This window comes from Psammomys obesus, unplaced genomic scaffold (assembly GCF_907164565.1).
Source record: "Psammomys obesus unplaced genomic scaffold, mPsaObe1.curated_primary_1811, whole genome shotgun sequence".
NCBI lineage: Eukaryota > Metazoa > Chordata > Mammalia > Rodentia > Muridae > Psammomys > Psammomys obesus.
In genome coordinates this window covers 22172408-22193491 of record NW_026596073.1, presented here as the reverse complement: position 1 = coordinate 22193491, position 21084 = coordinate 22172408, and the positions used below count along the sequence as shown (strand labels likewise).

Sequence of the window (21084 nt, the reverse complement as noted above, 5' to 3'; positions counted from 1 at the left end):
AGACATCCCTGCCCTGCCCAGAGCCTGGGTGGACAGCTTGCTATTCTGGCTGGTTCTAAGTGTGATGTCCACGCACTGTCTTCTCTCGGAAGTCCACATCAAATCTGACGTTGGGAATCCAGAGCGATTCCCTTACTCTTTCTCCCCTGGCTTCATGGTAAACCCTTCATAGGAAATGTCTAACAATGGTATGGAACGTGTCAAGTCTTGGGAAGATAAGACTTGTGACAAGTAATGTCAACTCAAAGGATCTGCAGTGCAGGAGCCAGAAGACAAACTCTTTCTCTTATGCAGCGAAGACACAAACAAACCTACAGAGACTAGAAGGCGGTCTTTATGTGGTTCATGTTCTATTTTTTTCCTTTGAGATTTTACTTTTATTTTGTGTCAGTGTTTGCCTGAATGTATGTCTGTGGAGCATAAAAACACAGTGCTCAGAGGCCAGAAAGGAGCATCTGACCCCTTGGGCCTGAAGTTACAGACAGCTGTGAACCACCACGTGAGTACTGGGAATTGAAATTGGAAGAGCAACCAATGATCTTAACCAATGAGCCATCTCTCTAGACCCATGATTAATTTTCTATTAGCAAATCTCAATTGGTATGGTATGCCATTTGCATACTTATGATAATGATTCTTGACAAACATTGGTCAATGTTGACCCCGAGCAACCAGGGCAGCTTTGTGACACAGATGCAGAAGTCAGTTCCCACGGATGCCATTGATACCAGAGGGAACAACCCTAGAGACAGCAAAAAATGATGCTTCTTGATCCACCCCCAAACTCTCCTACATCCTTGAACCTCCTTGGATAACCTTTGCATTTCACCTGGCAAGAGCTTCTCTGTTCATTTCATTTGATGCGTCCTAGAGCTGAGTATTGCCCTCCTTGTGGGAACCAGCCACTTCTAGTTTGTCTCAGTTCTATCTGACTTTGTTTCCACAGGCACATCCAACTGTTACGGGAAAGTGTTAGCTACATTCACTGAGTTCCTATTCTGTGCTGACCACAGCAATAGGAGTGACACACATCATATCACATTCTTTATAGATCTCTCTGCAATGTCAACCAAGAGTGGAGGGGATGGGGCCACACCAGAACACCAGAACTTCCCACTCTTGAGGGAGTGACCCCTGATGCCCTACTTGCCTCTGTGGCCTCTGTTCATTCAGATCCTGGTCACAACGGGCTTAAAATCCTTTCAGACAACTTGCCCTGCCTCCCTTGGTGGATGCTGGGCTTCAGCACAGTCTCCAGAATGCTCAGCACAGAGTTCCATGCACCTACTGCTTCTCCACGGCCCCTGGTTCTGGAGTCCAGGGAAAGACTACCTGGCAAGCATGGAGTACTGCTCTCTGTTGAGTTCTGACCAATGGCAGGCGGATCTTCTTCCCCACTCCTCCTCACGCTGATGTGCAGAAGCACACTGGTGCCCCAGGGTAATTCTACAAGGAGCCCTTGAGGGTTGAGCGATTGACTGCCTCTATGCATGCAGAGGTCAGTACTGTAGGACAGCATCTTGCTTTCCTCACGTTTGTTCTCTGTCTCTTCTCCTTTCCTTCTCTTTTTTCTTTCTGGCAGCTCTGGAGTTATGGCACTCCCCATAAAGTGCCTCCTGCAACCTCATCTCAGGCCGGAGTTGCATGCCCACTAGCACAAGGTAGAACCAGAATGCCAAAGCCCAATAGTTTCCCACTGGACCACCCTGCCTCACACAGGAGCCCATTCTGCATGTGCATCACAGTGAAAGGAGAAAGACAATTTGCATCAGACTGATGCTTCAGGGAGCAGGGGTCCAGGCACTTTGCACATGTGAATTCAGTCTTTCCTGTGACGACTATTTTTATCCTTGCCATGAGTTGGCAAGGAAACTTGCCAAAGGTGAGTGGCTCACCAGAGGTCACCGCCACCTGAATCAACTACCTGATTGGTTCTTCTCTGTGCCTTGATCAATCTGGGCAAAGTGACGTGAGTTAGTGCTCTGCTTCCTCATCTGAAAACTGAGATGACAGCCAACTATGGTGGTACAACCCTGCGATGGAAGCACTAGGAAGGCTAAGGCGGGAAGAGCTCTGTGAGTTCAAGACCAGCCGGAGCTGAAGACCAGCCAGGGCTACACAATCAGACTCTCTCTCTCTCTCTCTCTCACACACACACACACACACACACACACACACACACACACAAATATATATATTTCATATGGCCACACAATTGTATATAGGCCAAAGAGGCACATCTCAGTGTCACTAAATGTTGGGGAAACAGCACACTGAACAGCAACCCCACACACACACACACACAAAACACACAGAGAGCACAAACACCAAGGCAAAGCTTGTGCTGTTGAGGAAAAGAAAATAAATAAGAAACATGTGGACCCTACACATAGGATGGGGGCAGGGTTGATTGGTTGGTTAGCTAAGTAAGATTCTGTTGAGACAGGGTCTCAGGTAAATCAGGCTGCCTTTGAACTCCTGATCCTTCGTTCTCTACCTACCAAGCACTGGGATGGCAGGCCTGGTAGTTTTAAACTATTTTCACTATGATTGCTTCCTTTTCCTTAAAAGTGTGCAGACAGATAATCTAGAACCCCTGCACAGATGTAGTCCATGGCAGTTCAGTGTCCAAGTGGGTTACATAGTAATGGGAAGAGGGACTGCCTCTGACATAATCTGATTGGCCTGCTCTCTGATCACCTCCCCCTGAGGGGAGAGCAGCCTTACCAGGCCACAGAAGATGACAATGCAGCAATTCCTGATGAGATCTGATAGGCTAGGATCAGAAGGAAGGAGAGGAGGACCTCCCCTAACAGTGGACTTGGGGAGGGCATGTGTGAAGAAGGGGGAGGGAGGATGGGACCAGGAGGGGAGGAGGGAGGGGCTTATGGGGGGGATACAAAGTGAATAAACTGTAATTAATAAAAAAATTAAAAAAATTAAAAAAAAAAGTGTGCAGACAGGCCCACTTAGCTAGAAGAACTTGATTCTCTTGTGCAGACTGTTTATCAATAAAAATTTTCCCAGGTGTCTAAAATCTGACTCCATCCAAAGGAATGGACAAACAACCCACATTGCAATGAGGCAACACAGAGAGCACTTCCGTGATTCAGCAAGTTCACCTACCACCCAGAGAAAGCTGGCAGGCAAAAACGTGCAATCTCTGCCAGGCACTCTCAGTGCTAATTAGTGCTCAGCCTTAGTCACACGTGCTGATAAACACAATTTAAGCTTCTTGAGGCAGCCTGGTACCAGGGTAGGTATGGGCTTTGAATGGAACAACTTGGAATCTGACCCTCCTGATGGTCTCGGTTATGAAGCTGACAGGCCTGAGAAAAGGAAACCTCAGTTAAAGGATTCCTCCATTGTATTAGCCAGTGGGCATGTCCATGGGGGTTGTGCTGACTGGTCTTAGGCCAATTTGACATACAAACTAGAGTTATCTGAAGGGAGGGAATCTCAACTGAGAAAATGCTATCATAAGATCCAGCTGTAAGGCATTTTCTTAATTAATGATTGCTGGGGGAGGGCTCAGCCCATTGTGGGTGGTGCCATCCCTGGGCTGGGGGTCCTGGGTTCTATGAAAATGGAGGTGGAACAAGACACGATAAGCAAGCCAGTAAGCAGCACCCCTCTATGGCCTCTGCATTAACTCCTGCCTTCAGGTTCCTGCCCTGATAGAGTTCCTGCCCTGACTTCCTTCAGGGATGAACAGTGCTGTGGAAGTGTAAGCTGAATAAAACCCCCTTTTCTCCAACTTGATTTTTGGTCATGGTGTGCCATCACAGCAATAGAGATCCTAAGGAAGACAGGGATGTTATTTTACCTATTGACTGATGTGGGTAGACCCAGCTGACTGGGCAGCACATCCTGGCTGTGGAAGCGAGCTGGGTGAGTAGTGGAAGCATGACATAAGCAGTGTGCGTTTCTGCCTTGGCGTCATGACAGACTGTAAAGTATAAGAAGAAATATTTTTTTTTCTTTTTCTTCCAAAGCTGCTTTGGCCACAGCAACAGAAAGCAAATAGGACAGCATTCTGCATGTAAAACAGGGCTCCGGTTAAAATGACATCTGTCGTAAGCCAGCAGCTCCTCTGAGAGCTGTGAGTCTAGCCCTAGAACAGGGACAGCAGTAAAGACTGGTGATGTGTTCTACAGGAAGCACTGCCCCGAGCCAGGTGTAGTGGCACCTGAAGAGACACCTCCGGTGTCCAAGAATGCAGAAACAGACTAAACTAGATTGGAGACAAATAGGTACCCTGGATGTGAAGCTGGAAGGGCACAACGAGGTTTTCTTCATTGCCAACATTTTGTTTTCGAAGCCAACAGCACGTCAAGCTCACTGTGTAGCTAGGGCTGACCTTAAGTTTCTGATCCTCTTGCTTCCACTGTCTGAGTACTAGGATTCCAGGCAGGTGCCACCAGGTCAATTCTATGTGATGCTGGAGACAGAACCCGAGGCCCTGCCTTAGATCCCAGCACTGAAAAGTACACAGTCACACAGACAGCCGAGCTTGATGTGAGAGCACCTGAAAAGCATCCTGCCTGATTGTGTGTAGTCACTCACCCTGAAGACAGGCATGAGTTGCCTCACTTAAAGGAAGCAGGATGACGAGGAGGAGATGAGGATTAAAACTTGTTTATTTAAGGGGCCAGAGAGGCAAGAAGTCAAAGGCACCAGTCATAAAAGGCTGACCACGTGCGCTGGTTCCTTGGAACCCACACAAAGATGGGTGGAAAGACCAACATCACAGCACTGTCCTCTGATTTCCCCATGTATACCATGTCACATATGCTCACATATATGCACCAAAAATACATGCGTGTACACACAGTAATGATAAACGAAAACTCTGAAGAACTCATTTATCCGGGATGTTTTGTGTAAAAACTTAAGAACAACAAAAAGAATAAACAAATGGAAGGCATCAGATAGTGAAAGTCCAAATGCTCAAAAACTGTAGTCTTGAATGCTTGCCTTTCAGTGTTAATTTACTATTCCAAATTCCACAGTGTCCCACAGAACTGGATAATATGCAAACTTGTATCACAAGTAATAAAAATGAGCAGATAAGATTTGTCATGATATATATATGTAAGTATATATGTATACTATATATCTATATAATTGCTGTAAGCCTGGAGGAATGTAAAGGTATATTAAAACAACTGGGAACAAAATCCAGATGCCAAAAATCAGGTGTGTAAATATGTGTTTCCCATTTATGACAATGGTGGAAAACGTTAGTGAGATTATATTCTTCAGTAAGCGATGCTGAGACTGACAATTCATAAAGACATAATAAGCAAAATTAAGTCTTTCCCTCAGATTTCCCATAAAATACTTCCAGGTTACAGTCCTTTGTGAGGATAACTTTAGTATTAAAGTCTAAATGTTCATAACAAAACTCTAAAAACTTTGAAGTGAAATATAAAACAACTGCTATTAGACCCTGCTATTAGGCCCTTAAGAGAAGGGATATTACCATAACACAAAAAATACAAACCAAAACCAGGAGTGGTGGCTCCTGCCTTTAATCCCATCATTCAGGTGAAAAAGGCAGAAGAATTGTTGCAAACTTGAGTCTAGCCTGGGCTACATAACATAACTCTGTCTGTAAAAAATAAAAATCAACCAAGCAAACAAGCAAACAAACAAACGAAAAAATCCCCACAGAAATGCTGGGAAATTCAACCACACTGAAGTTTAAAACTTTCATTAGGCAAGTAGCAAGCTATATAAATTATGAACAAAATCCCAGAGTAAGAGAAAAGGTGAGGGTGAGTAGAATATCAAAAAATGTCTACCAATATGAAAGAGAAAAATCCAGTGACAATAGAAAGTATGTTTGGATACACATCAGCCTGGAAAGAAACCGTAGAATACGAACCGTTTCGTCATTCCGCCTTGCTGGCTATCTCAGCACTCTCACTGACACATGAGAGGCCCTTTCACCTCACTGCACTAGTAAGCTTCCTGCAAGCCCACAGATGCTTCATGCTGGTGAGAAAACGGAACTCTCATTCACTCCTGGCCAGAATGTGAGCTGAAATAACCTTACTGAAGCAATGAGGTGGCTGATGACGAACTCAAAGATGGCACAACCACTCATTCCATAGTCTCTCCTAAGCACAGTCATAAAACATCTCTCCACGAGAGCATAAGAGAACATAGGAAAATGGGCACTGAAACATTGCTCAAAATAAAGGAACCCAGATACAGAGAACATGCAGCCATGAGAGTAGATAAGCTACTTCAGGGCCAAGCATGGCAGCACATGGGTTATGATCCCAGTACTCAAAGCATAGGAGGGCAGAGATCACAAGTTCAAGATCATCCTCAGCTACTTAGAACATTGAACTCTATCCCAGGCTATATGAGACCTGTCTTTAAAACAAACAAACAAACAAACAAACAAACAAACAACAACAACAAAAAAAGTGTATGTAGGAGGCAGAAACAAGTGGATCTCAGTGAGTTCAAGGCCAGCCCTTGTCTACATAGTGAGTTCCAGGACAGGCTAAGCTATATAATACAGAGATTCTGTCTCAAAAACAAACAAACAAAAAGAAAATCAGTGTGTGGGAATATATTTCTTTCACAAAAGCTATGCAGCGCAGGAAATAAATACACCAAACTTAAGTTTAAGCAAGGTGTGGTGGCAGACACCTGTAATCCCAGCACTCACAGGAGAATTACCCAAAAGGCATTTTATCACAACAAAAGTAACTCTAGAGGTCAATAGAGAAATAATAGACACTGTGAGACGCCCAGCTTGGAAGCAACTGAAAACACACATCAGCGTGGTGTTTGTGAGTGGCGTGGGTCCCTGGAAGGAGCCGAGTAATGATTACCTGAGAGAGTGAGGGGGCATCATCCATCACACTGTCCCCGTGGGCGTGGTCCTGCCATCACCCTTGTACTTTCTATCACATTCCATAACCCCCCTCCCTTGTCTGATGACATCTTCTGAGCGCCTCCTAAAGCCTTTTGGCAAAAACAAGAGGCAGTGTGTCCCTCAACTACGCTCCACAGTGAAGCTTGGAAACTCTCCGAGGAGCCACCTTTACCTCTGTGTAGGACACGCCTCACCTTTTCTGTGACCTCTGGGGCGGGGGGCAGCTGGGTTCATCCCCACAGATGTACATAATAAGCGGTATTTGCTGAATAAAAAAAAAAAAAAGACCAGCCAATTAAAAGGTAAGACCTTTGAACCTCCCGAGTCTACCTTCTCCTCAGCCTCTCATCCACCCTTACACTACCGACGTGCAGACTCTGCCTGCTCACCTGCCTCCTGGAACTGACTCTATCACTTAGCGGGTGTATCCCAGGCCTTGCCCTCCATACATCTAGCAGGACAGCCTTGAACTTCTGATCCTCCTGCCTCAGTCTCCTGCTTGCTTTGATCACAGGTGTGAGCCACAGCAGGTTTGTGAAATGCTAGAGATCAGACTCTTCACATGCTAGGCTAGCATTCTACCTGCTGACTTAAGAGTGCTGGAACTGTAACCTTTTATTTCACTTATAGTATACAGTGTTACTTTTTATATTCCTTAACCTACAGCATAGTGTAATACTTTTGATATTACTTCACTTATACTGTATTACATTTTAATATTACTTCACTTATAGTACACTGTGTGATACTTTTTAGATTACTGCACGTATACTATATTACTTTTTATATTATTTCTTTTATAGTCTACCGTGTTACTTTTTATAGTACTTCATTTATACTGCATTATTTTACATTTTGTATCATATATTATACTGTATTGCTTAATCTCTCTGAGCTTTGGTTTTGTTGGGTTTTGTTTGTTTGTTTCATCCTTGGATAAGCTACCTCGTAAAATGATGGAATAGTGCATATAAAATAATTCACCCTACCAGGCATGGTGGCACACACCTGTAATCCCAGCACTCAGGGAGGCAGAGGCAAGTGGATCTGTGAGTTCAAGACCACCCTGGTCTACAAAGTGTGTCCAGGACAGCAAAGGCTACATCCTTTCTGATCCTGACAGAAAATATGATGTCAACATAGGTCAATGTTATTGACACTTGACAATGACTATCACCAAATGGACAGCATGTCAGTCATCAGACACTAACTTTCCGGTAACATAACGTGAAGTTTAAAGCCAGCTAACAGATGTGCTTACTCACTGCCAAACACACTAAAAGATAGCACAGCATGGCTATCCGCCCCCCTACCATCTCCAATAAGTAAATCCAACAAACAGTCTTTTACATACTGAACTGAGGTTACCTGCTCATGGTTCCTTCACTCTTACTGTGCTGTGAGCATCCTAGGAGCCTACAATGACAGTAAGATGAAATTCTGCCCAGGATCCCTGTACTATCCTTACGGTGGATGTCTCTATCGGATTGTAGCCCATTTTCTACTTTGATCCAAATACTAACATTTCTTTAGTCTTTGCATCCAAACTTTAGAAGCTATCAGCTCTAGGCAGCTCTAAAACAAATCTATCCTGGGCTTGGGGAGATGGCTCAGTTACAGTGTCTGCCTTGTGAGTGACTGTGAGTCTGACTGCCAGAGCCTACATTTGAAAAGGCGTGGTAGGACATACTTGCAATCCCAGTGATTGGGGGTGGGGTCTGGATAAGCAGAGCCCTGGGGACTAGCCAGCCAGCCAGCCGAATCAGCCAAGTTCTAGGCCCCAGGTAGAGACCCCTTCACCAAATACCAAGGTGGATGGCTCCTGAGGAACCACGTAAGGTTGACTCTAGCTACACACACACACACACACACACACACACACACACACACTACTACTACCACCGCCTACATCAACAACAAAAAAATCCAGTGTGCTCTACCAGATGTCTTTAGTATCTATTGAGAAGAATAGAATTAAGCAAATTCCTCACTCAGAGGACGTGTGTATGTGTGCATTCGTGTGAAAGATCAGAAGTTAGTGGTATACAGTTCAGTAAGTCCCTGTGACTCATGCATTCGGTAGGAAGCACTGTTCAGATCTGCGGGAGAGGCTGGAGAGATGGCCCACAGGTCGTTCTAAAGGACCGGGGTTCAATTCCCAGCACCCATAAGGCAGCTCAAAACTGTCTTTGGCTCCAGTTCCAGGGGATCTGACACCTTCCCACAGGCAAAACACCAATTCACATTAAAAAAAAAAATTTTTTTTAAAGGTCTGAGGGAGCCTTCAGAGGAACCAGGTAACTCCCAGTAAGTGACACTTGAACCCCCGAGGCAGCCCTTACGGTGACTAGGCATTCATTTAGCAGGACTTCCTGCCCTGAGAAGACAGACTCACACAGAATCAGAAGAGAGGTTGGCCTCTTCACACATTACCTGCCCAAACACATCTCAGCAGTGGATTCTTTCCAAAGCACGAAGCTTGAACCACCTCTGCAAATGTGTTAGCAAGCCAACCAGACAGGCAGGATAAACTGATTTAATCTGCTCGCCTTCCAAACTCTGCCCGCCCAATGCTTACTGGAAAGAACTCGTCCTGTCCTCATTCTATTCACTGTCTTACATTGTGTTAAGGATCAGAGCTATCCTGACAACTGTCTTCCTGGATACCCTGCTCCAGGACAGGGAGACTCAGGTTGGCTTGCCTCCCTGAAACAAACAAAAAGATGCGATTTAGGCCCATCGTCTCAGTATTTGGGAGAATATGGCAGAAAGATTGCTGTGAGTCAAAGGCCAGCCTGGGCTTTATTGTGCGTTCCAGGACAGTCTAGGCTACAGAGTGAGACCCTAGCTCTAAAAATAAGAGAGATAAGGAGGAGGAACAGTCAGACAAACAGACAAATAGACAAGACAGAGAGAGGAAGAAAGGGAGGGAGGGAAGGAGGCAGGCAGGCAGATAGGCTTCCAAACTAATAAAGTAGGGTTACTATTCACCAGCAAGCTGGCTGCACCATCTTGCTTTCTGGCCGGGCCACTTTAAGGACCAACAGGTCAAGTGTGCTGTCAGTTTGATGTCATTCCCTCAACCTCAGTGTATAAGCACACTGAGTGCTGAGCACCTCACTATGGATGGGATGGAAATGACCATGCCTTTACTTCACAGTGGAAAGGGGAGCTTTGGGAAGGACCCTCTTCACTCTCCCACGCACACCTTACTCGGGCAATGAACTCCTCCCTTGTCAAACCTCTGGAAGAGCCATCCCTGCTGCCTTCTACTTCCAGACCTGTTTCCAGCTCTCCTTTCTCTGCCCCATTAATCACCAAGTGCCTGGCCAACTTCTGGCTTTCTCTCACCCCTTAAAGCTTAAAGCACCCATTACATGAAAGGTCCTACCTGATGAACACTTCTCTCTTACTGTAATTCCATGTCAAACTTTCGAAAGCATCCATTCCCTTACTCAGCAGGATGGGACCTAGCATGCTCTACTCTGTAGTCCTGAGAGTTCTGTTAGGCTGCTCCTCCCAACCACAGCTTGGCCTTCTTTAAACCCCTTCTTTTTTTATGCATGTAGGTTTGTGTATGTATTCACGTGTTCACATATACAATATGTCTGTGTATGTGCAAGCCAGAGGACAATCTTTGCTGTCATTTTTTAGGAACCATCCTTTTATTTATTTGTTTGTTTGTTTATTCATTCATTTACTTATTCATTTATTTATTGAGTCAGTCAGTCAGTTAGTTAGTTAGTTAGCTAGTCAGTTAGTTTGAAGTAGGGTCTCTCACTGGCCTCAGATCTACCAAATAAGATAGGCTTAGCTGCCCAGCATTTCCCAGGAATCTGTCTGCCTCTACCTCCCCAGCAAGGGGGACTACAAGATGGCAGCATCAAGCCTAGCTTTTTTTTTTTTTTTTTAACCTGGGTTTTGGGTATGGCTTTCAGGTTATTAAACACCATACCGACCAAGCTTTCTCCTCATCCCTCAGTCTCCTTTGTCTGATAGACTCAGTCATCTAGATAGACCTATCTGATAATTCCTCCTCCAAGAAGCCTCCTGTGGCCTGGCTGGCAGGTTGTATGTTTAGTGCTTCTGTGGCCAGTGAGTCCTTCGAGTATGAATGCATGCCTGTATGCTTGGCTCTATCTCCTCTAGAAGACTGAGTTCCTTTGAATGAAAGGCAGTGTCTAGGTCCCAAGTCTATTGCATCTTCCACCATGTTTCTCTCAACACCCCCTCAAGGCCAGCTTCCTAAGAAAGTGTCTGCTTGTTCTTTCTGCTTCATCTCTCTCTCTCTCTCTCTCTCTCTCTCTCTCTCTCTCTCTACTTCTGCCCTCCACCAGACATTCTGCATCAAAGGTCATGGCCACCTGGACCTGTACAATCTGCAGGCTGCTGCCCTCTGCTTGTCTCGTAGAGCCTTTTGACTGCGCCCGCCTTGCCTCCACCCTGCTCAAATCACTTCCCTGGCTAGGTTTCCACAGTGTTCTAGTTTTCTTCCTCTTCTCCAGCAATGCAGTGGAGTCCTTCCAATGCTGTTCCCTGTGTGCAACACTTGCGTGCTAAGGTTCTCCAGGACCCTGAAATTCTATACACTTCTCCGGGCGATGCCTTCTACCTTAATTGGGGGAAACACATGCCAGCGTTTCCTTTCATGGGTGCCTCCGTGGTCCCAAGAGAGATAACCACTAAGTACATTTCTTCCCACTTGCAACGACCCCATCAGACTCCTGTGGACAGAAATCACCTCTGCTACTGGTGGCCGCTGGACTCTCAGGAACTGTCCCCTCACAAACCTTTTTCCGAAGATTCAGTCCTAACACCTAAGTACTTGTAAACTCCCCTGGTGGCCAATTCCATAAATAATCTCTATTCAATATGCTCAGGATGGATTTCATTATTCGTATCGTACTTTATTCTGTGGCAGGATTGAATGTAGTCAAAGATGATATGGACTTTCTGATTGCCCTACCTTTACCTGCCAAGTGCCTGGGTAACAGGCTGGAGACACACATCCAGCTTATGTGGTGATGGGGATTGAAGCCAAGGTCTCATTGATGCAGACAAGCTCCCTACCATGTCACAGCCCTAAGCTCAAAACAGATTTCTTCCTCTTCTAACCACAAAACATTTCATCTTTTTTTTCTTGCTTCCTGAATAAATCAGAAGCATCATCTGCCCAGCTGCACAGAACTAGAATCTTGAAACGCGTACTTAGCAATTCTCTTTCCTTAATTCTCTGTATCAATCAATTAGTAAGTCCTGCCAAGTTCTAAATATCTCTTCTATATGGCCGTAATATTTTATTTCCTTTAGCACAGCAGCTTTAAAGACACAAGAGAAGCTGCCACGTGGCTGGGCATTGGGTAGGGACAGGTGGTATCAGGGCCTTATAGTCAATGGCCTTCTCTGCAGGGCAGTCTGGAGCCTTAGGACCTTCAGCTAAATGATTTTCAGTAGGAAAGTTTTGGCTGCTCAAAATGGGATTTTATAGGATAAGAAATATCACTTTCACTTGGCTTTTTTTATTACCCTTCTAAACAATGATGTTCACTCGAAAATATAAAAACATTCTCTGCCTAAGTAGAAAAACAGTTCCTTCCTCCTTTCAAGTTCCTCCACAGAAGAATGGCTTCCAGATGAGCCTTGGCTGTGCAAAGCAGTGCCTTAGAGGGTCAGCAGAGTTCAGCTCATGGGAGTGGTGGTACCTCAGGTGGGAAAGTGCTTGCCTTGCAAACTTGAGGACTTGGGTTTGAGCCCCAGAATTCATCTCACAAATAGAAGAAGTCAGGCATGGTGGCATTCATTTGTAATCGCAGGACTGGGGAGGCAGATTCATGGTACCAGCAATTCCAGTCCAATGAGAGACTCCAAACCAAGGTGTATGACACCTAGGGAATGAGTGTTGGCCTCTGGGAGATGCATACATATGAACACATGTGGACACATGCATGCACACACAAGCACGCCTGCACGCACACAAACACGCAAACCCTCAGAAACATAAAAGAGTTAAACTCTGTTGTGTTTCAGAAACAATGCAAAGTAAGGAAAGTCAAGAGGCTGGGCTGTGGAGCGTGAGTTCAAAGGTTGGAAAGAATGGGAGGCAGGATAACGGAAATGCCAGGCTTAGTATCCTGGAGATGCAGCTGGCAGACTATTGATTGATCATTTAATCATTGATATAAAGTTAATGAAAAGTCACAGAGTAACTAGAAAATGTCGTAAGTTAACAGAGTTTAAAAGTTCCTTGTTTTCTACCCAGCTATGTAAAAGGAAAAAGATATTGACCAACAGTATGAGCTGGGCATGGTGGCACTCAGTTATAATCTCAGCGCTTAGGAGATGGAGGCAAGAAGAGCCATAGTTCAAGGTTAGCCTTGGCTACATGAGACCCCTGTCTCTAAAAACAAAGCAACAAAAAATGTGATGTGCAGATGCTTGGGCACACACAGAAAGCAGAGAAAAGAAAAATTGTGCTTGAAGAGACCACTCTGACAATATACTAAAGATCACCAAATTATACACCTCAGTGGGTGATTGGCTTTTTACAATTGCTTACTCTTTTAAACATTTTTATTGGTATATTGCTCACTATTGGTAAAAAGCCAATCAGAGTGCATCAGTATTTAAAGGGAAAGCAGGTGGTTTTTCTTTGAGCCTGAGGTGGTTTGAATAGGAAAGCCCCCCCCCCCCATAGACTCATGTTTGAATGCTTAGCCATAGGGAGTGGCACTATTAGGAGGTGTGGCTTGTTGGAGTAGGTGTGGCCTTTGTGGAGGAAGTTTGTCACTGTGGGGGCCAGCTTTGAGCTCTCATATCCTCAAGCTACACCCAGTATGGTAATACAGTCTCCTTCTGCTGCCCATGGATCAAACTCTGGGCTCCTCTAGCACCATATCTGCCTGCACACTGCCATGCTTCCTGCCATGATGTTGATGGACTAAACCTCTGAAACTGTGAGCCAGTACCAACTAAATGTTTTTCTTTATAAGAGTTGCCATGGTCATGGTGCCTCTTCGCAGCAATAAGACTTTGACTAAGACAGAGCCCAAGGTAGGAAAATCAGCAGCAGGAATCACTTCTACATTCTTTATTAAAAAAAAAAAATTAGCACTTAGAACATGAAAATGGGAAGGAAAGAGATGCTGCCAAATACTGCAGAGAGCACTGGCAATGCCTTGAGGAATACCACCTTCATTTCCTGTGGCTGAAGACTCTGCGCAGGGACAACTTATTCTCCCAAACACAGATTCATGCTAGGGTGCTTTTCCCCAGTATCTTTTTAAGTTTGTATCACATAGTACGCTATGAAAAGTTTAGAAAAAAACCATCACATAAGTCTTAATAGTAGAAAAAGAGAAAAATTTACATTCTGAATTAGTGGTTATTTCCTTTGTAACACGGGGTTCCGAATAAAGGTACTGGAGGTGGGTAAAAGCTGAAATGCACAGCTCCCAAAGGGGCATGCGTGACCACACTAAGGTGCTTGTTTAAAAAGAGACAGTATGCACGGTTATTGGGAATAGAAATTAGTTCAGCAAAGGCCGGGTCTCTGTCAATCATCTTGAAAGGTGGGTGCCAATCACAGAAGTACATGTGCATACCGGGTATGACCCCGCTGGGAAGAGCCTGATCATCCCAACTTAAGCAAGCAAGCCACTCATAAGCAAATTGGAATAAAACAAAAGCCTACCTCTTAGTTTCTATGCTTGGAGCTAACTCGCTCAAACTCAAATAAGAGAGACATTCTGTTTTTAAAGTCAGATTCAAATGGGGTGAACTAGTGCAGATGAGGAAGGAGATGGACGGGAGTATGAGGGGCGATGAGAGAAAGTACTGGGGGTGAACATGTCCAAAACACGTTATGCACGTGTATGGAAATATAAAAATGAAGGCTGTTGTTTAGACTTGACATATGTGACAGTAAAAACTTTCTGACCTTAGAAGGGGTTGCATCTACTGTCCTCTAGTACATGGACTTCATAACGCGCCTTCTCAATGGAAGAAAGAGCCAGTGATCACAGTCAGAAAGAGCACTGGCCTTAGAGTCACATTTTAGATCAGATTTACAAGGATGAAATAGGAGGATCACAAGTTCAAGGCTAGCCTGGGCTACACAGCATGTCTCAAAACAAAGCAAAACAAAACAAAAACAGAACAGAAGCACTGTGATGATTCAGTGGATAAAAATGCATATCACCAAGTCCAGGAGCTGGAGTTTGAAGCTCGGGACCAACATGGTAAAAAGGAGAGGACCAACTTTCATAATTTGTCCTCTGACCTCCACACATGTGGGATGACATGCACACACATACACACATGCACACACACAGAGAGACTAAATATACTTTAAAAATTAAAAGAAAAAAAGCAACCCTAAACCTCACAGCCAGATATGACAGCACAGAACTATAATTCTAACACTCTGAAGTAGAAGCAGGGAGGTTAGAAGTTTAAGGCCAGCATGGGCTAGATGAGACCTTTTACCAACAGAACAAAACAACACAAATTCAAACAAAAATCTATACCAAAATTAGACAGTTGACTTTTACTCTTTGCATGCTGCTATATTCATGTAGCAGGTGTTCAATAAATGCCTTCTTAGTTGCTTAAGACACTCAGCAAGCACTTAGTAGGTGTTTTACATGCCTAGTAACACTAAAAAGTGTGCTTTCATACTATTTGCATGTCTCAAATAAACAAGCCAAGCGTTACAGAGACTACTAAAAGGTACGTGTGATTCCTATGTTCGTTGGCAAAAAGGATGGCAAAACCTTACCCAAAATTTGTCTTGCAAAGCTGGGCACGGTGGTAGCCACCTGTGATCCCAGCACTCGGGGAGGCAGAGGCAGGTGGTTTTCTGTGAGTTACAGGCCAGTCTGGTCTACAAAGGGAGTCCAGGACAGCCAAGGCTACACAGAGAAACCCTGTCTTGGAAAAAAAAAAAAGATTGTTTTTCCTATAATTTTTATAGCCAGTGAGTACAGCCATAGGAGGCTCCCCTGACAGTGTGTGCCTTAATGTGGCCTATTCCCAGCCCCTGTCTCTGGAGAAGCCAGGCAGTAAGGTTCAGATGCTCTAGCCCTGGGCCAGCAGGCAGCACAGGAACCACCCAGCCACTTCTAGTAAAAACGGAATCTTGGGCATGTTCACAAACCAAATCACACATTTTAACGAAGTGCGGGGTTGGGAGGGGGGCTATGTGTGTATCAGTTTCAGTCTCAGAGACATGATCTGAACCAGATCCAAACTGACACACTCCCTTTATTTATTTATTTATTTATTTATTTATTTATTTGTTTATTTATTTATGTATTTACTTACTTACTTACTTACTTACTTACTTACTTACTTACTTACTTACTTACTTACTTATACACATCATGTATATGGTGTGTTCTATACATACACTCAGGTCTGAAATGTGCATATCTGTGTCTTGGGAAGCATGAATTGTGAAACAAATAAAAATACACCATGTTGGGACTGGGGGATGGTGAGGTGTTTGCCAGCCTTAATTTGGATCCCAGCACCATTGGCTAAGGAGGTACAGAGGTGAGTGCTTACAATCCCAGCATTTGGGAACAAAGGACAGAGAGATCTGGGGCTTGCTGTCCAGCCAGCCTAACCTAATTGGAGAGCCCTAATTCTCAGTGAGGCACTGTCTCAAACCAGAGAAAAGAATAAAGTACAAATGGCTCCCAAGGACCAAAGCGAACCTCTGGCCTACACATGAACATGGTGAACACACACACACACACACACACACACATGCACAGACATACACACACACAGGCACTCGAGCACCATTTTCAATACTGACACATTTATAAGCACACTCATGACAGTAAGCCTGACTTCAACTTCAGTTTACAGTGGATTTAAATGAATATTGCATGCTGCTATATTCATGTAGCAGGTGTTCAATAAATGCCTTCTTAATTGCTTCAGACACTCAGCAAGCACTTAGTAGGTGTTTTACATGCCTAGTAACACTAAAAAGTATGCTTTCATACTATTTGCATGTCTCAAATAAACAAGCCAAGCGTTACAGAGACTACTAAAAGGTACATGTGAGTCCTATGCATGACACCATGCCCCAACAAGGTGTATTTTTATTTGTTTCACGATTCATGAAAGAAATGTCAGTGAAGCTCATGGTTCTCTTTTTGAGTGGCATGTGATCTTCAGAGTGGAAATTCAGCTCCCAAATAAAGGGCCTCTCGTGAGCTGGAAGCTAAGGGAGCCCCTGGCTGATCTCAGCAGGCTTAGCATGGCTTTCCTGTCTCAGTGGAACATCCAAACTGTGAGAGCTCTGTCTATCACAGAGGCCTTGCAAGGAAGATGCTCAGTTGCCATTTTCCTTATTCTTTTCTTTATTTATTTACTCCCACTTTTAAAGGGATACAGAGGATATAGAGTGGAGTGCCTGACTCCCAGGCATGAAGCCCCAGGTTGATCCCTAGTGCCACAGGAAACCACGTGTGGCAGCACATAGCTGCACTTCCAGCACTTGAGAGGTAGAAGTCATGAGGATCAGAAGTTCAGGGTCATTCTTAACTACATAGCAAGCTTGAGGCCAGCCTGACCTACATGAGACCTGGCCTTAAAAATAAGATAAACAATGAACTGCACTTATTTATTGGTTACAAGGCCTCTTCTTAGAGTAAAGAAAAGGCATACTAGACAGGAAATTTTTCTCTCTTTCTCTCTCTCTTCTCTTCTTCCTCCTACTACTTCTCTTTCTGCAGCCCAAACTTGCCTTGAACTCACTATGCAGCAGAAGATAACCTTAGATGCTTGACCCTTCCTCTTCTACTTCCCAAGCACCAGGGATTATGAGTGAAGTGCCATGCCACAAGGAAATCTCTCTACACACTTACACATTTGTCATTTGAAACTGACCAGTTGAGTTCTTTCTTCAAAGCCTTAGACTGTACACTCATGCTTACTTCCATTCTTCTCCTTACCTCTGTTTAACGAACTAGAACAATGAGAATGGATTTCTGGGTAGTCAATCACCCAGGCATTGGCTAGAAAGCTCACCCTCCATAGGTCTATAAAAAGGACGGTTTTGAATTTTCAACATTCTTTTTCTTCCCTGGTGTATGAGTACGTGTGTGTGTGTGTGTGTGTGTGTGTGTGTGTGTGTGTGTGTGTGTACTCACAGATGTGCATGTCTGTGTCTGCAGAGGCCAGAGGAGAATGTCAGGTGTCCCATCCTGCTCTGTCTCTACCTCTTTCTGTGTGTCTCTGTCTCTGTGTGTATGTGTCTATGTCTCTGTCTGTCTGTATATCTATCTCTCTCTCTCCCCCTTATTTCCCTGAGACAGAGTCTCTTACTGAACCTGGAGCTAGCCTGACAGCCAGCAAGCCCACAGATCCTCTTCTCTCTGCTCCCCATAGCACTAGAGTTACAAGCTCCAACTGCCAAGTCCCATTTTTCACATGGATACTGTGGTTTGAACTCAGTACTTCAAGCTTGCACAACAAACACTTTTTCCCACTGAACCATCTCCCCAGGCCCTGAGTTTGCCACACTCTTAACCTTTCAAGAAGCATCCTTTGGCTTCCAAGACTGTCTGTGAATCTTATCACAGTGAAGGAAGTTGGTGACCAGGCTTGAAGTTGAAAGGCCAGCCAGCAACTAAGCAAAGCTGAGGGCAGCGTAGCTCCAAGGAATTTCATTCAATGCCAAGTCCAGAGGCCATGGCAACCCAGATACATGATAACTAGCGAAGGAGCCCTTGACCTGGCAAAGCCACAGATCAGAGCAAATGTCAGGAGTAAATCACAGCAAGGGTCTGCACGCCTGCCCCATATTCCCAGGCTAGCAATGGACTCTGTTAAAGCCCAGAAACAGAACTTGCAAGATGGCTCAGGAGGTGAAGGCACTTACCCCAAACCTAATGACATGAATTCACTCCCTGGACAGACAGACAGATAGACAGACAGACACACACACACACACACACACACACACACATACACACACACACACACATTCTCTCTATATATAGAGTGTATGTGTGTGTATATATATAGTGTAGAAGTGGTAGATGTGAATTGCTTTTCAGAGCTGACTCAGACTAAAGATGAATTAGAATGAAGGTACCATCCCTGAGGAGCAGCCAAGAAGCCTGGCCTGCAAGGCAATCTATTCATGGAACACAGCATCCAGAAGGAACAGCAAGCAGAGGAACTGAAGATTATCTGAGAACACCATCAGGTTGAAGCAATATCTGAAAGCTGTAGTATTAGGAGGTGCAATTGACAGTCTGTGGCTATTTAGCTGAAATCAAGCAAGAGGCCTTGAGATTAGTCTAAAACTAAGATTCTAAGATACTACCTCTGTAGCTCCAAAGAGGGGAAACAGAGTGCCTTAGTCACTATACTATTGATGTCAAGACAAACTGTGACCAAGGCAACCCTTATAAAGAAAACATGTAATTGGCGGCTTGCTTACAGTTTCAGAGCTTTAGTCCACCATCATCATGGCAGGGGCATGGAGGCATTCATAGCATTGGAGCAGTAGCTTGGAGCTACTGATCCTCAGACAGAGAAAGTGACTCTGGGCTTGGCGTGGGTTTTTGAAACCTCAAAGCCCAGCCCTCAGTGGGACACTTCTCCCAACAAGGCCACACCTCCTAATCCTTCTCAAGTAGTGTCACTCCCTGATGACTAAGCATTTAAATATATGAGCCTATGGAGGCCATTCTTATTCAAACCACCACAGGTTGGGTATTTCAGGGGGTGGGGGTGCATGTAATTTCAGAATCACCCAGTGAGACATTCAACTGTGACCAGCGATCAGAAAATGCAGATCTCCGGGCATCTGATTGTTCAATGCCCATGTCACCACTGTGAGCACTTTCCAGAAGAACCTCCTATTTGACTCAGGAGGTGCATACACTCTAGCTTCAGAACTCTAGAGCTATCATGTTTCCTCAGACCTGAGCCAGTCCTCTGGGGACCAATCAGAACAGAAGTAGCTTCCTAAGCCACCAGCACTGAAGGGAGGAGGAGAAACATGGATTTTCTGGGGTCTGGTCTGACTCAAGCTTTGTCAAGGAGGCTGGCCAACTGAAACTCAGGGTGAGGTGCTGGGCTGTGGAGTTCTCATGGTTCACAGAGTGGGCATGAGTGGGGTTCAGCTCTCAGAAGATCTGCACGTACCATCACTAGCCTGGCGTTCATTCTATAGGGGGTGATCCGGTTGAGCACCAAATTAATCTATTTTTTAAAAAAGATTCACTTTAGATTTTATTTTTTGTATCTGTGCAGCAAGCATGTGTAGTGCCTGAAGATGCTGGAAGAGACCATCAGATGCCCTAGAACTGGAGTTACATACAGTTGTTAGTCACTGCCTGGGTGCTATAAATCAAAACTAGATCATCTAGAAGAGCAAGCCCCCAGGGTTCATAACTGAGGAGCCATGTCTCCAGCCCATCTAATTAATCCGTTTAAGATATGAACAAAGTGTGTGTGTGTGTGTGTGTGTGTGTGTGTGTGTGTGTAGATGCAGGTGCATGTAGAGAGCAGAGGGCAACTTCTCCTTCACCTGTCCTTTATCAGCATACCTTGTTGTTTTTCATACAGTCTCACACCAACCTAGAACTTTCAGATATGTTGGCTAGCCAGGGAGTCCCAGGGATATACCTGTGTTTGCCTCTCTCTCTCTCTTCCTCTCTCTCTCTCACTCTCTCTCTTTGTCTCTCTGTGTATATCTACCTGCCTCTGTATGTGTGTATGTGCTTTCTGGGGATCAAACTCAGATCCTCTGCTCCCTACTCAGCTCTGAGCTGTGAACAAAATTATTCATGCATCACAAGAAAAGGTTGGAGAGCCCCACTCCAGTTCGGACAGAGACTGCCTCCTCTGTTGCCTCAGTGCCAGACTTGTTCTCCAAGGAAGAAGCCCTCCATCCACGCACCGCGGAACAAGCTTAGTCCGTACTCCATAAGCTGCTGCTCAAGTCTCAGGGTTAAGCAGACACGTAACTTTGGACTATAGCTTATCGGCATGGATTTAAACACTGGTAGTTAGCTCTATCATGGACTTTGTTATCTGGCCACATTGTCAAATATCTTAACTAATTTTATCTATTTCTCTCTGAGCAAAGGTGATAGGTTGGGCTGAGCCTTATGCAACAGAATATCTCCTTGCTTCCTTCAGGATGTCAGTCCACA

The 21084-nt window shown here is 44.7% G+C and overlaps 1 protein-coding gene across 5 annotated transcripts in view; it reads right to left on the bottom strand.

Moving 5' to 3' along the window:
* The window catches only part of Pld1 (phospholipase D1), a 194759-nt gene that overhangs the window by 121504 nt on the left and 52171 nt on the right, over nt 1–21084 (bottom strand). For 3 of the 5 annotated variants that reach the window (XM_055625940.1, XM_055625944.1, XM_055625941.1), the window contains one exon: nt 7093–7163. The exons of the other annotated variants lie outside the window; for them this stretch is intronic. In XM_055625940.1, coding sequence (XP_055481915.1) covers nt 7093–7148 — 56 coding nt within the window. In that variant the 5' untranslated portion in view covers nt 7149–7163. The remainder of the gene's footprint in view (nt 1–7092; nt 7164–21084) is intronic. 5 annotated transcript variants of the gene reach the window in all.